Here is a 16,314-nt window from a genome sequence, read left to right as displayed (position 1 = left end):
GCACATCACTTTGTAGCCTTTTGCATCTTGCCTTAACCTGGAAGACAAAAATAAATCATCAGGGTCCTTTTTCCAGTGCATGCTCCATGTCACCACATGCACCTGAAACTTCAGCGGAGATGAGGGCTGAACAGCAGCAGACTCCTTTTGCGTGGTGATCAAACCCTACAACACCTTGGCTTATTGGTGGGGTCTGTCGGGACAGCTTACATGACTCCGTGAGTGCTGCGATGGATGGGTACAAGCCTTTAAGAGAGACATACAGCGTAGATGAGGAGGCTACTGCTGTGTGAAAGATATTTGGGATTCCTTTATGTGACGGGTGAAGCTTGTAGGTAAGTGTCAGCCACTAACCATGCCGTTGTAGTGGGAGTGTGTTACAGAGCACTGATGAGGTGAGGAGGTACACAAATCTTCAAACTAACTGAGTGAAATCTGTCACAGACCTCCGTTATCATGGAGGAACGGGTGGTCCTGGAACATGTCCTGGAAGGGTAGCGCAGGCAGAGACAGAACACAGCAAGGAGGATGTCAAGGGTAACTTCTTGCTGCACAGGTACTGGATTGGGCATCCAGAGGGGAGGCACAACTAGACCGCTCGTTAAAGAAAAAAGTGGCTGCTTGGCAATGTAGTAATATCAGTGGCAGCCGTGGTTGTAGTGACCAAGAAACAGCGGAGTTCGGGATCAAGATCCTGAGGGGGCCAAGGAAGGCAGACGAGCAGCAGAGTCCAGATCCTGGACTTCAGGAGTGCAGATTTCAGCTTATTCAGGAAATTGATCGGTAGGATCCTGGGGATTACAACTCCAAAGGGCAAAGTTGCTCAGGAAAGTGGGTTGGCCTTTAAGGATAACATTCTTCAGATCCACCCTGATACTCAGGAAACCAAATAGCCAAATAGGACCATTTTCAAGACCAGAAATCAGAGACACGCTATAAGACCTGAGAAATATTGTCCAGGCATCTAAGGAGGGTGTCAGGTAAGCTCATGCTTATCTGATGTTGAGACTTGCAAGGGATGCCAAAGGCAAGGAGAGCATCTACCGCAGCAAAAGATGGAAGAGGAAAAATGTGATCCCAATGCTGGATGGGGCAGGGGATTTAGTGACAGTGGTCAGAGATGAGGCTGATGTGCTTCCTGCCTTTTCCATCATCACCAGCAAAATCCACCAAGTCTGTGCTTTAGTGACAGGGCCCGAGGGGATAGGAAAGACCAGCTGGGATGGGGACTGATCAGGGATTGCTCAAAACATTAATCCTGCAAAAGTCTCTGAGACCCAGTGGGCAGCAGACACGGCTTCTGAGGGACCTAGTGAGGCCATACTGTACATAGCTCTGAGAGGCTGTGGGTGCTAGGTTAAGTCCTCTGTGACTGGAGGTAGACAAGTGTTGCATCTGTCCTCAAAACAAGCAAAAAGCAGCCGGAGGAAATACAGGACAGACAGCATCATTTTGGTCCCTGAGAGAACGAGGAGCAAATCCTCTTGGCGCCCTCCACATGAGGGACCATACATCATCAGGAATTTAGCCACTGGATTTAGCAAGGGTGAATCATTTCTGCCCAATCAGATCATTTCCTACAGTGAAATAGTTGGCTCTGTGGAAGCGGGGAGAGCTCCTGTATGCACCCCTGATCCCTGGGGTGAGACGGGTAGGAGAGGCAGCTGGGTGGCTGGGCTCGGAGGGCCGCGGTCCCTGCGCTGCGCTGTGCCTGCCGGCCGCTCTCGAGGGGGCCCCGCACGTCTGCCCAGCGCGTCAGGCCAGCAGCTCCGAGGAGGGGGCGCGGGGAACTCCCACGGGAGGAGGGAGTGGACAAAGACGTGGTGAGATGGAGCGAGGACAGGGCCAGGAGAAACCCCTCGATGGAGCCAGGGTGGAGCGTGATGCTGGCTCCATCCTCCGGGGCTGTGGAGCCCTGAGCAGCGGGTCTGTCCCCACGGCTGAGCCTGCTCCGTGCGAGGGCAGCCCAGACTATCCTCTGAACGTCATAGCCCAGAGCCGTTCGGCTTGGAAATTAGCTATCCAGGCTTACTGCAACTAACAGGGAAAAAATAAATAAAGAAACGAAACACCAGCAAAAGCAGCTTTCCTGGGTAACAAATATCCGCTATAGAAGTGAGAATTTAGCTATACACCTATTCTACAAGACAGCTCTATAAAAATATTCCTAGTGATGATACAAGCTCAAAAATAAACTAGTTGTCAATGAAAATGTATTGACTGCGCAGTAGAGTTGGTAGCTACAGTTCTGTGCATTTAATTGATCAACAGCAGCATCACAGGGATGAGCAAAAGGATGAGAGTCATGAGCTCCCATGTCCCCTTCTTTTGTGTAAACTTTGGCTTTTTTATAAACAGCAGCACCCTCCTTAAATTCCCCATCTGTGGAGCAGTGGCTGCAATCACTCCCCTGTCTCTCAGAGAATTGGGCTCTAGGAAGCAAACAGAGAGATCCTGTTGTGCGAAGGAGCCTGCAGAAATGCTCATGAAGTGCCTTGGATATGGTACTGCTTCTGTGTAAATACAAGTGCAGGGGAAAAAAAAGACACTGGAGCAACAGTTATTATGTGTGTGCTCATGTGTAGACAGCCCTAGTGCTGGCAAATAAGTGGAATATACGCTAGGTAGGAAAACCTCATACTTACGGTAAAAATACATAGCTGAGAAAAAAATAGAAATTGAAGAACTAAAATGATTGTTCTTGATGGAGAAAAAAAAAAGCTTACTGCTGCTCATACAGTCGCTGCAACTGAACTGGTGAAACCTGAAGCTCACAAAAGCAGGGTCCTGTTTTCATTCCTATTTTTATACTGTGAAGTCATTTAAGGTTTATGCTGGCATGCTCTCCTTTAACATGCATTAACTGCTGCATTGTTGAGGTCCTCTCACTATCGGTTGGCTCATGGCAAAATTAGTCTCTTCAGTGTTAGTCTTTCCTCCTTTCCTGTATTTTAGGGGATCAAAAGCTTGCTCTAGCAGAGATTTCTAATTTCTAATTTCATTTCTAATGCAATCACTAGTAATAACTCACTGCATTCACTAGACTTGCTTATTGTTATGTGAATTGCCAGCTCCAAGACATCACACAATGTAAAACGGAGTCAGCTTTTACAGCACTTCTAATAGTCAACGACACTAATGTTTATATCCCCTTAAACATACTATAGTTCATAATTACTAAAGAATTCATGTCCCATTCACCTTCATGTTATCTAAAACCCTGATTTTACTACAGTAAAAGATCCAGAGTGGAAAGAAGCCTTCGAGCTGCAAAAGATCTCAGATTTCTTTTGAAATTTTTCTAGAGTGATTTTTTTTCTCTAAACATTACATCTGAGCAAGAACTTGTCTTTTCAACTTCTACTTTTTCAGTGTGCAGATAGCACCGACCTTAAACAATTGCAATGTACCCCATGGTTGTTCCTTCCCTTCTTACTTGGTCTTTAAGGCCTCATCTATTTTCAGAAATAACCACATTTAAACAAAGCTACAGAGTATGTTTGCATTCATGTGATTTTGTATTTTCGAATGTCTGAATAGGTAAGGAAAAAAACAGCATTTTTAATTTGCATAGCAGTACATGTCCAGGTGTCCATGAGTAGCACACAGTTTGCTGAAATGGCATTTTTATGACCTGTAGTCATTAAAAAAAAAAAAACTTTAATAACTTCCAAAAAGTTGAGATGCTATCCTTACTGCACACACTTAAGTATCAGAAAGAATGTTAAGAGCCACTGTGTTGAAGTTTAAACAGTTCTGCTTCCCTACCCTCAAGAAATATATCCTGAAGTTCTTTCAGATCTGTATGAAATGTTTACATACATGTTTGTGTACATTAAAATATCAGGAAGAATACTAGCTACCTTTAAAACTACACTGTAATATGTAGTTTCCAGCATCATGTCTTCCCTGGGGCTCCGCTGAGTGAGGAAAGCAGTAACAGAAAACATAGGGGTGCTATACAGTTAGTCCAGGACAGCTGAATCTGGCCTCAGGAAACGCGATGAAGACAGAGCACGGTGCCTTCTGCAGCACCGCTGAAACGCAGAGGGTGGCCGGGATCAGCGCTGTGACGCTGTCGGTCTGGCTCCTCTTGCAGCACATTACTGCGACGCAGATATATCATACGTGATGGTCACTTTCAACTGAGGCTGTCCTGGTTCTTCAAGAAGTGAAGGGCAAGACCCATCCTCCAAACCAGTATCAAAGCAGCTCTTCTTGCTAGAAGGTTCATACTTTGAACATCAGTTTCCAAAAGCACGTCCTACAGGTGGGCTTTGCACTGAACAAGCCATCCTACTGCAGTGTTACTGCAGGGACTTTACCCTAAAGTTTTATAGGCACCCACTGTGATTTCCAGGCGATTGTCGGATTACCCAGTTACTCTAAAATGAGCTACACCTCCTGTTCCTCAGTTACTGCAAGGGGGAACCCTAAAAGGAAGCCAAAGAGCAGGTTTTTGAGGTTCTGAGATACGGCCTCAGCATTAGAATTAACTCTTACAGCAACTGTAATTCATCAGAGTGCACGGAAGCTACTGCAAAGTTCTCCCAATGGAAGATGTCCCTGCATTTGTCTATAATGAAATAAAACAAGGCCTTACCAACTACTAGGAGTAACAACTGTATTTGGCAAAATTCAGCTCTCACCGACTAAAACGGACACAGGGCAAACTACGCAGTTGTTGAAGCAGAATCCACCTTCCCACTCTCTTGAAAAGCGGGCTGAGCTATTTTTTCCCTTATGTATCTTAATATCATTGAGACATCATAGGCCCCCCGAGTCCACTGCTGCAGTGAGCTTTATAATCGTGATTTACTATCATTTGTCAATTCATCTTTCTAGCCCAAGTAAATGACTTGTGGAGCTGCGGGGAGATTTGGAATCTTCACCCAGATGCTCCAGGTGCCACAGCTGAAGGGTACATTTTCCACGGAATCTTCTGCAGCTTTCATGGGAGGCAGAGACAGAGGGAAAGGGGCAGAGGCAAAGCAGCACTTCTAACCAGCATACAGGGGGAAAAGAGAACCACAACCGACCAGGACAACAAAAACCTCGGAAGATCAGAGTACAGCATTCCACAGTACCGCGGACTAGTTTTTTGAATGACATTTTTGAAGCCATTAAAAATACCAAGCTGCAGATAAAATGCAGCACCAATTCCGCTGGCACACACCTAAAGCAAAGGCTGATATGGACAATCAAAGGCAAAGGTTAAGCAAAGATTCTGGACCTAACGGCAAAAAATAACCCAACTTGTTTGAAGAAAAACCCCTATGTGTGCATAGTTATTATGTCTATGTACTACCTATTTTCATATTTTCTTGATAACTATCCCAGAAATTAACACAACATTCTTTTCTCTAGAACCAGCTAAGCAATTACAGGTGGCACAAATATGCAGATTTTATGTCACATAGGAAAAAAACAATGTTTAAGAAAGTCAGCAATCCAGCAATGCAATAAGCTAAGCAGTAGAGAGGTGGTGGTAGAGTCACGCAGAAGAGTGCAACAAAGCCATGTTTCTCCAAAATCACCAGTTTCCTGTCTTCAAGGATTTCTCATGTTCCTGTTCCCTTTTTCCATGTTCCAGTCTATCATTTTAATTTTGTTAAGCTTCTGATATTTTAGAGCAACTGGAGAGATAAAGAAGTGAGTCTTTATATTCTGAGAATGCTTGGATTTTCCAAGTAGATTTGGCTATACCAAAAGACAGGAGATATGAACAGAAATGAAATACTTAACGACTAGATTTGTACACCTAAGCTCACAACAACATTCACTACACTACCTGTAAAAGCACTACTGTTTTTTCTCTAGCTAAGCTCAATTGGGCTAACTGACTGTCAGCGACCTGTTGGGAGTGCTTGTGCGTTAAATTCCGCACGCTGGGGATAGACGGGATTGAAATCCACTGGTAAAACTCCAGCCTACATCCACATCTGGAGAACTAATAAAGCAAGTCCAGTACACTTGATTAAGCAACTGCTTTTATTTGTTTTGTTGACTTGCTTTCCTAAATAGCAGCAATGACACTAAACTACAAACAGCACAAAAGCAAATAGGACAGAACTGCTACCTTAAGCTGCTAAGCAGATTTTTTACTTCATTGAAGAAGGTACAAATTCTAAGTTACCTAGTACAAAACCCAATAAAATAGGACAATAAAAAGAAAAGATCTGTGTTGCCTTCAGCATTACAGGGTTCCAGAAGGAAAACAGCATGTACTGATCTCTCACAGACCAAAGTCTTCTCTGTGAATGCTCATAGAGATTTGGTTTCCCTCAGGACTCAAATGAAGCAGGATATATTGGCAACATCCCATAAATCCTCATCTCCTCCAATACCAAATCATTCCTTTGGAGTTCAGGCATCCTGATTCTCCAGGAAGGGCAAAAAGCTGATCATTCCTCCCTTGAAACTCCATCATTACTGTGAAGGAGCAGTAGTTTTTTTGCATTACATGATACCTTAATAAATCTTCTGAGGAAAGGGAAACAACAGCTATCCCTAAAAACCTGACTGAGCAAAATAAAGTCACATAGTGCCAAAGTGTTCCTAGATTCCAGACTCAGGAACCGTTTAGGAGAAATGCCTCAGTTCTTCGCCCCACGTCAACACTCCCCTCCCTCTCCTACCAACCCCCTGAAGACTCTCCCTTCATAAAAGAAACAACAACAACCACACAGAAATTATTTTCTCTCACTCCAAAACCAAGGAATGAAAACAGACTAGTTCCATATCAAATCTTAGTTTTGTGTTTCACTCACTCTTACAAACATGCTCTGAATGTTTGTTGCCTAATGTTGGTAGAGCAAGCACATAGCTTTTTCAGGCAACACTAACAGATATTTTTCTGTAGACTTGTGGAGAAAATTGAGGTTATTAAGAGTGCACTGAGGATTTTGTTTAAAATTATGAAACATAAACAAATACATATTTTTCTATTACTTTGTAATTGGGAAGGCAGAGCCACACACTGTGTATCAAGGAGACAAAAATAAATAAATAAATAAACAGAGCTAATGAACTGCTCATGAACTGAGAACTGTCCATGAATTCATTGTGGCCACGATCCCTGAAGGAAAAAAATCATCCTGAAGAACCAATGGTCATGTGTATATATGATGGTCATATATATGCTAAAGTATATCTTACTTTAGCTTTCCTTTTGTACAAGCTAATGTAGGTAGTATTTGACCATTTCCAGTTTGAGTTGTGGGACTGAACTTCACAGGAATACACACTTAAAACATATGGCTGAAACACAAGAGTTTTAATGCTAACAAATTCTCCCCAGCTGTATGTAAAAGTGTTTAATGAAGTAATCTGTGGTGAGCAGTGCTAAGTTTTCTCCTCTGAGGCGCATCCATTCCTTTGCTCCAACATGGAAATTGTCCTTCTGGATCTTCTCTTAAGGGAATGCTATAAGATTGTTTTTTCTAATCACATAAATAAGTAAAAATAATAATAAAAAAAGATTTTTCATGACATTTTCAAGACTTCTTTTTATATAGTGAGATAAAGGATGAAGAACAGAAATTAATGATCTAAAAGAGAAGCATCTTACAGTAAGTCCATAGCCTGTGCTAGTTTTCCTTCAAATCAGAACAAATTTAAATATGATTTTTTAGAACAATGGGAAACAACATCAATGATGAAGTTTCCCAGTTAAGTGAGTAGTAGGAGACACGACCCTTTACCACTGCAAATACACTCATGAAATCCAGAGGCTCTAGCAGGCTATTTGGTGTTAAAGAAAAGAAATGCTTGAGATTTGTTTAGAATATATTCTTTATTATTTCGCGGACTGTGTAAATTTTAATACATGATTGAATTTCTACATCAATTTTAGTTTCAGCACATCCTGGTCTCCCCAATCCACTGAAGTGCACCTTTATTATGTACTGTCAGTATTTATGAAATATTGCATATGCACCTATGAACTTATAAAAACAACATGAAAGGGAAATTGTAGCCATAGGACTGATCAAAAGTTAGGTAAAACAATCAGTCACTTTTTAGTGTGTTATGGCTTTGCACAAATATCAGATGTTAAAACAATCTGTGATGCTTTTTATTAAAGGCACTTTCTTCAGATACTCCTTCATATTTAACTATCTAGCATTAAAAAGTATATCTCTTGGATCATACTTTCATACAACAGTCCAAGAAGGCAATATTATAAAATGAAGAAAAGAGTTTTTGCATTAAAATATGAAAATATCAAGAAATAACACACACTTTAAAATAGGTTTTGGTCCTTTCAAAATAGGCATTTGCATTCAGGCAATAGTGATTTCTATTCCTAGATGCTTGTACAGTAATATCCCCAAAAAATGAACTCTTCCAGTTCCAGCGCATGGATATGTCTAAGTCGGGCAGATCGCCCCCTAACTATCCCCAACAAAGATACAGGTTTCCAAAACTATCTCGCGCTCCCCTCTGGCTGTCTCCCGGCGAGCAGCCCTACAGCTCCGTGTCTCTGTATCTGCTCGGCTGTCCGTAGTAGCCCTTCCTGGAGTGGTCGGCGAGCTGCCGGCGGTACCGCTCCTCCTCCTCCGCGTCACTGCCGTAGCCGCCCGGCCCCTCCGCGTAGGCTCTGCCGGGGGGTTTCTGCGGTTCCGGAGCTCTGGAGCTAACAGCGAGAGGGACGAGAGACAGGAAAAGCTTACGTCCACCCTGAGCCCTGCAGGAGGGCTTCCCTGGGCCCAGGGCGCACGCGCTTTATTGCCGTGCACGGAGAGCCAGCGGGGCCCTTCTCGCCCACCCTGCACAAGCAGCGCGTGCACGGCCCTGGTAACGTGGCCTGCAGGGACCCCTCGCTGCTGCAAGCGGAGCCTGAGGACACAATCAAATCCAGGGAGCCTGCCTGGGAGATGGCTACATTTACAAACATTAAATACAGCATCCCACTCCAGAGCTTCAGAGCTTTGGAGGAATTTCCTGAGCAGAAAGACGTTTTCAGGCATTGCTGCTACTCCACTTGCAACCAAAGGTGACCCACACTTTCCTCATCCCCCTTTAAACAGTGTGTTCTGTACAAGCCTGCTTTCTCTTTCGCATCTGCAGTCTCCTGTCAGCAGGCTTGCCAGCTCTGAAGACTCCCTGTGCGACACATCTCTTAAATTGGTACCTTCCCTGCCCACTCAAGGCTCTCTGTTGCTGGGTGTACTTAAAAGCTGGGCAGTGAAAACCCACACACCTACTTTTTATATACTGTGTTGCTATTCATTTAATGTGGCATGAAGCAGATACATTAGAAAAGACCTACTGAGAAAAGGAAGGGCATTTCACCAGTTTCAAGAATTAGCATTTTTCAGATCCCATATTGTACAAAACTAAAATATTATTCATGTTTCTCATAACCCCCCAGTGCTTGAACACTCCTCCCAGGTCAGTCATTAATATTCTGCTAGAAAGGCAATGCCACTGATATCAATGAGTCACCAAATGATCTGCACATATGGTTAAACAAGACTTTTTTATTACTTCCTAAGCAGCCCCTGACATTGTATAAAAAAACAGCGCGCACGCCTACTGTCTTGAGCCTATCAAGAAAACCCTGAAATTATCCCTGTTTTGATTTCCACTTTTTTACTTTAGATTATATACCATGACACCAAAGGAACTGATTCATCCCCTCCCCCACTCCTCCTGCCTCCTCCCCCCACAGAAAATCCTATTTCCATTGGCTACGACTAAGAGGAAAGAAAAAGGAAGTTCTCTGTTCTCCAGGGCAGAAAACAAGACTCGTCATGTGATGAACTGGCTCTTGCATAGGTGACCCATCCAAGTCATACAAATACTTGCTTTTTCAGGGTAACATGATGCACTGGACAACGAATTCAAAATTCACTGGAATTTAATGAAAGAGTCTCTGACTTTAATGAGATTCAGATTCAAAATAAGGGAGTTCTCTCCCCAGCTGTCCCTTGATGAGTGACCTCAGGCAAGTTTCGTACTCAGTTTCCCTACCCACACAGTATATCTGTAACTGAGCAGGTATTTTGAAGTAATTAAGTAGTATAAAATAATTGAAACAGTAACTATAGACTAACAATCACAAGCTTCTAGAATGGAAAGAATAGACATCAAGGATGTAAACGCCAAGAAATGTGAATAAGACTATTTGGGGAAAAAAAAAAGGCTTTGAAAATCACTCAGTAAAATAATATAATGTTTAGATATTGAAAAACAGGAAGAGTTCTCTGAAATTTTGCCCCAATTTTGCAGCAGTTTTTGAGGAACACCACAACAAAAAATGTAGCAAGAGGTGGCAGGATTATTTTTAGGAGTAAAAGCTGGCAAGATCCTCTTGCTGGTGAAGTAAGCAATCCAGACAGAATGCTTTAAGCTGGGTGCACCTTACCTTACGGGCTGGGGCCAGTTCTGGTCTGACTTCTGCGTTTTGACAGGGACAGCATAAATATCCGGGTGCTTCTGGGCTATTTCAAGCTTTAAAAAAAAAAAAAAAAAGCATAAGAAAATAACTGTTCTTTTTTAAACCTCTCCATCAGAAATCCTAGGCTGACTAAAGTAGGTCACAGCTACATCTGAAACAGTAAGTGCTAACAGATCCTGCCTCTATTCTGCTGGAGTATGAATTCAAAACACATGTGAAAACAATGGATTGCCAAAAGCAAGAGGACATTTTTTAAAGGTTTGCTTGCTATAGCTACAATAGGAAGGCTTAATATATGCCTTATTTTTTACATGCCACAGTCCTCCCTCCAGAAGTGCTGTAATACAAGGGCGTAATTTTCACTCTCAGTGGGAAAGGGCAGAGAAGGGGGTGTGCATTGCCTCATACCCTGGCATTCTGGGCCTCCTGTAGCTCCTGCATTCTTTGAATCCTTGCCTTATGATCCATCTCCTCAAATATTTTGACTTTCCTCAGCACAGATTTTGGAGTGTTCTCTTGTTCGCTTCCTTCCTCTTCCAACTTCTCCTCCTCCTCCTCACTGGCTGGGGCTGCTGGCTGAGAGTTTCTCATGACAGGACGCCCAAAGACAGGTTTCATAGAAACAGGCGGCGGTACCGGCTTAGTGGCTACAGCCGGAGCCTCACTGCTGACAGCCATGCTGCTTGGTTTGGAATCATAGCTCTTGGGAAAATCATACAGATCCTCTTTGCTTTGCAATTTCCCCTGCAAGTATGAAGCCCACAAAGTTTACATCAGCAATTCCAGAACCTTCAAACGAAGGCAAAACTACTAACTTCAGATCTATGTATTTAAACAGTGCTTATCTTTGTCCACAGCAGTTATTTGAAAAGCATATGAATTATTTTCTCCAGACAGTCATACACCAAATCTGATGTGTACATCGAATTGTAGAACACTTTCACATTTAGATACATTTGTCTCGTCCTTTCAAGATTTCCAAAACTACAGTATGTGAGAGGGGACAGTGCAGAGACGAGGTGACTCCCAGATGAAGAACAGACTTGTCAGTTCTACTGCATGTTGAAAATCAGCACCTGGAGTTTAGAAGTGCACAGAACTCAAGCCTATTTCTAGCCCTTCTTTATTTCCTTTACATGTAGACATATTCTGCCCAAACTGAATATATTTTGAATGATCATGAATTGCAGAGGAAAATAGGAGCTGGTCTCCAACTAAGCTTAATCTTTTCCTGTATCCTTCTTGAGCAAGGTTTGAATAGCTACTTTTAACCAAACCTGCAGATGGAGACTGATTCCAAAGACAGCAGATTATATTTTTGTGCTGTGCAGAGCCAGGAGTTTTTTTTTTTTTTTTTTTTTTTGCTATAAGGTTTGTTTTTGTTGTACTAAAATGATTCCTTTACTTTTTTAACAAACACAGAAAGGAGTCAAATTCTTTACTCTCTGTAGCGATCACACATATTTGAGGAGAACTGTGTATTCCACTCAATTTTCGCTCTGTTGTGTTCTCTCTGTAACACATCAATTCATTCTTTCTTTCTTTCTCTTCACTTTTATCCTCTTTTCTAATAATACTCTGACAACTCTTGGTTCTCTCCCTAATGTGTCATCCTGAAAGTTCTCTAAATAGCAGAACTTTGCATTTAGATTTGTTTCTACAAGCCTACCTTAGGTGGTTCAGGCTTGAATGCTGGAGGTGGACTAGGATCTCTGAGAATCTCCCTGCTACCAGCCTTTCTCATCTGAGCTCTTGGTTCTGGGCTAGATTTCTTTAAACTCTATGAAAAGAAAATAATTTAGAGAGATAAATTAAGAGAGACAAATTCACTGCAGCATCCAGTAATTCAATCATTTTTCATCTGTTCATGTCAACTATTTTCGGAACTGTAACCAGGAGTCAAACGCCTTAACACAATCATTGGAGAACTAATTGCAACATTCAAGGTGCCAAGACATCATCAGGAATGATCAGGAACCTACAGCTAGGCCGAAAAACAAAGCTATTGTTACCTTCCTTAACAAAATGCACCTTTAAAATGCTTTTAGAGCTAAGGTTATGCTGCAGCTAAAAGTCAGATTGTTGTCAACTGCAGTTGCAAGAGCCATCTTCCCCTTTTGTTTTGAAACCATACACACAAGGCTTTCTGGAAATCCAAAGTACAGCCTGGCTCAAAATCCAGGCATCTCACCTCCTCGTGATGCACGGGCTCGGAGGATCGGCTAACAGATGAAATCCGTGGCTCGTCCAAGGGCTCATCAAGCTCATTGTCAGTGTATGCACCTCCTTCTCCATCTGTATCTTCTAGGTCACTGATCAGTCTGCTGTCACAGCTCAAATAGTCAGCACCCATTGCAGTAAGGTAAGACATGCGATCATCAGCATCATCTTCCATACCGTCCATCTACACAGATACAAGAAAGAATTTAGAAAAGAAATAAAGTTAAAGACTGAAGAATTAAGAATTAGATTAGGTCTTAATATCATGCTAAAGAATTCCTTAAGCAATGAGCTTGCGGAATAGAAGCTCTACTCCAGTCCTGTAGTCCTTACCACATTCTCCCCTAGCCAAGGCGTTACTGATAAAAGCTCCAGAGTACAACAGAAAGAACAATAACACATCAGTTTTGGCTACCAAGAAAGACACCAAGTAGCTACTTGTCCAAGCTATCCAACACAGAAAAACAACACTTCGAGCAATTATTACTGGTTAGAGATGATATTCAGACACCTGCACAGTTTACTACCTACAGCATGGACTGATTGCCTACCTTCCCTTCTGATACCCATACTGTTTCACCTTGCTGTTGCTGAATTGTGTCTTTCAGACTGCCATACCAGCTATCATTGGCTGAGTTCAAATTGATGGTGGCTGTAAAAAGTGAAAGATAAAAGTATACATATGCAGCAAATGCAATACAATCCATTCTTGTCTTGTTGAATATTTTTTGTTTGTTTTGCTAATGTAATAAACAACTATTTCATTTAAATTACTAACAAAAGCACAATATTTCTGTTTGTACGTTTTTTTTCCACTCCCAAGGCCTATTAAATCACTTGTTCACCAACTTTTAATGACAGTATGCTCAGTCCCAATCTCTCAGATATTAAAATACAGCAGAACATGGAACTTAGAAAAGAAGCAGGGAATAAATTACTCATGACCACTGCCTTCACACCCCTTTATTTATATCCTACATATGATTTAATTTACAGGCAGCAAGTCTCAAGTCTTACACGCTCACATCCACAGTTCTCACAGTGTCCAGCCAGCTGCACACATCATCTTCCTTACCTGTAAAGAGGTGGGAACAAGTTTTCTTCAGCTTGTTTGCTTGCTCATAAAGCTTTCTGGAGCTCTTGTTGGATGTGGAACAAAGCCTTTGTCTCATGGTTTTCACACCCTGCTTGCTGTCTGGGTTAAAGAAGACTACAATTGGAAACCATTGGGTGTAGTTTAGCAGATCCACTGCTTTAGGAGTCACATCCAACAGGGCATGTTTATCCTGTTAACAAGAAAGCTCACATCAGTGTTCTTCCTCAGGAAGACAAGAGATGGTGATGAGATGTAAGGGAATACGGCAGCCTAGGAAAACTAGGATGTTTTCTTCCAAATAGGTCATACTGAGTTGGATTTTTTTTTCATAGTTAAATTCCATTCAGGAAACACAACCTTTTTTTTTTTTTTTTTTTAACCTTCAGATTTAATTTTCTGAATGGTTTTGGTCTGAATGCCCACATTTTTGTATTAATAAAATAACTCATATTAATTAAAGTATACCTATTCCCTACCCTTGTCCTTTAAGTAGGAAGTGAAAGTTAAACAACCTCTTTCTACACGTGTCCTTAGCACAGCTTCCACTGCCGCAGTTGTTCTGTGGTGCCATCTGTGGACTTTTGTCTGCACTAAAGATGGCTTCTGAGCTACCTATAGTGCCAAGACAGATGGGGTTCTCCAGCACGTGCCCCAGGGGGTCCTCCTCACTTAACTGAGTTTTGGTTTGGGGGCTTCTTGATTTCCAGCTATTTACTGATCTTTAAATTTTTAAAAGTATTTAAGATAATACTTAAGATAATATTAAGCTAATACAGTCACAGGGAAAAAAAAATACCCACTAACCAAAACCAACCAACCAAACAAAGGAACTTAGTTATCAGAGTCATTCCCCATTCAGTGAATACAGTAATAAAGTGAGGTAAATTAAAATGTTAACCTTTTGATGACTCTATGAGCAGTTGGAGTACTGAAAGACAGTAAGGGCGACCCTGGCAAATTCAGAAAGTATGCAATAGAGCGCAGTTGCACCCCTGTTTAAATTTACAGTAGGCACAGAAAGGGGAAGTTAACTTCTAATATCAGGTTCACCTTGCCACTCGAAGACATCAACTGAAATAATAAAAATTGTTGTTCAACACTTTCAGAGTAGCCTCATCCTTACACCACATCTGCTTAACATAAAAATAAATGGAGTGAATATCTGAGGACATTCCCAAGTTTTAGGAGGAAACAAATACAATAATATACATTTGAGCACAAGCAATTTTCACAGGAATTTACTCTACCTGCTCAATGATTTGCCTCACGGTGTTTAAGCGCACAACTCCAGTCGACTTCTCTGAACCTGCATCTCTGGGTTCTGTCTCTGCAAAGACAACACTTCATCTTAGTGTTGGGGTAGCTGTGAGGATGTGATTCTCAAATTATCCATCCTCCCATTGACAGACACTAAACACACTATGTTAAAAGGAGGACTTACTTGCTGTTTGGTACAGGTGAGGCAAGTCGTTTGACAACTTTTCCATAGCTACGTCTGCAATAGGGCCAAATATCACGACAGGTCTCTTAAAACCAGCTGAAAGAAAGAATAGTTAAAGTTGGTGTTATTAGGCTGGTTTTGTGCACAGAGATGAGAAGCCCCAATTACTGTAAAATGCTGTGGATAGTTCAAGATATTTAAAAAACCCATTTGACAAAATTTTATCTCCTGGAGGTTTGTGCAAGAGCTTATCTTTTTCATATAGAAAGCCATCTTTATCAGTAGGGAAAGTGAAGGGATCTTTTAATTAAGGAAATGGGGAAGTATAGAAAATAGATGAGCCTTCATACTCCCTTTAATGATGATGGGCTAAGAGGATTCTACATGCCAAAAACACACAACACATCTTTAGAGTAGTCTTCCCAACCAGCAAACTAGGCTAAACACAGTGGGATTTGTGTGGACAAAGCTACAAATGCTTAAATATCTACAGGTTGTCCTGTAGAAACAACAAAATGTAAATTTTGTCATGTCTGTCAAAAGAGGTGCAAGCACAGCCCTCCCTTAAGTCAACAGGGAAGACCACTCCATTGCTCAGTCTTTATCTTGGAACTTGGGAGCTCCCTGAAAATATTTCTAATGTCTCTTCTTCCACATTGCTGACATATGCCTATACAAAGGAAATGATTTTGACCTGCCCAATATGACTAATACTAAAACTAATTCAGAATTACAGAGATGACATCTGAACAGTCATCTGTTCAATTACATTTGAACAGTCTACTGAAGCTACTTGGGCTTTATTTTCTCTGAAGATATTGTTAAACGGTGTTTATGAGCACGCTAATGTCTCATGCATATGAGTGTACTTGCAGAGCTAGCCTAAGGGAGACTGAGGAAAGCATAAAACTTTTGGTATTTTTCCTTTTTCATTTTAAATTCCAAAGCTAACATATAATTTGGAGGCAAAGGACAGCCACATGTATGCTGTTGAAGTAGTTTAAAATAGCCAAAAGCTTTCTTCTAGTTCTGGATAACATCCAGAAATTCACAACTTGCTAAAAGCATCATTTCTTTCTGTTGCTCATATTAAATCCTGAGGCTGAAGGTGTTTGAAAGCACTTACTTAGCTGACCAAACATTTGGGCACTA

At 41.7% G+C, this 16,314-nt stretch overlaps 1 protein-coding gene across 4 annotated transcripts in view; it reads right to left on the bottom strand.

Moving 5' to 3' along the window:
• Nucleotides 1-8,469: 8,469 nt before the first annotated feature.
• TJP2 (tight junction protein 2) overlaps nt 8,470-16,314 on the bottom strand; it is a 51,963-nt gene continuing 44,118 nt past the window's right edge. For all 4 annotated transcript variants that reach the window (XM_010226376.2, XM_088523371.1, XM_088523372.1 and 1 more), the window contains 9 exons: nt 15,163-15,258; nt 14,969-15,048; nt 13,701-13,911; nt 13,177-13,277; nt 12,597-12,809; nt 12,075-12,185; nt 10,814-11,149; nt 10,373-10,458; nt 8,470-8,638 (listed from right to left, as the gene is read on the bottom strand). In XM_010226376.2, the coding sequence (XP_010224678.2) occupies nt 8,470-8,638; nt 10,373-10,458; nt 10,814-11,149; nt 12,075-12,185; nt 12,597-12,809; nt 13,177-13,277; nt 13,701-13,911; nt 14,969-15,048; nt 15,163-15,258 (1,403 nt within the window). The remainder of the gene's footprint in view (nt 8,639-10,372; nt 10,459-10,813; nt 11,150-12,074; nt 12,186-12,596; nt 12,810-13,176; nt 13,278-13,700; nt 13,912-14,968; nt 15,049-15,162; nt 15,259-16,314) is intronic.

The sequence above is a fragment of the Tinamus guttatus genome, unplaced genomic scaffold, assembly GCF_059628265.1.
Source record: "Tinamus guttatus ecotype Peru unplaced genomic scaffold, ASM5962826v1 Tinamus_guttatus_pri_ptg000185l, whole genome shotgun sequence".
Classification (NCBI taxonomy): Eukaryota; Metazoa; Chordata; class Aves; order Tinamiformes; family Tinamidae; genus Tinamus; species Tinamus guttatus.
The sequence above is the reverse complement of the archived record's forward strand: the minus strand, read 5'-3'. Positions and strand labels throughout refer to the sequence as shown.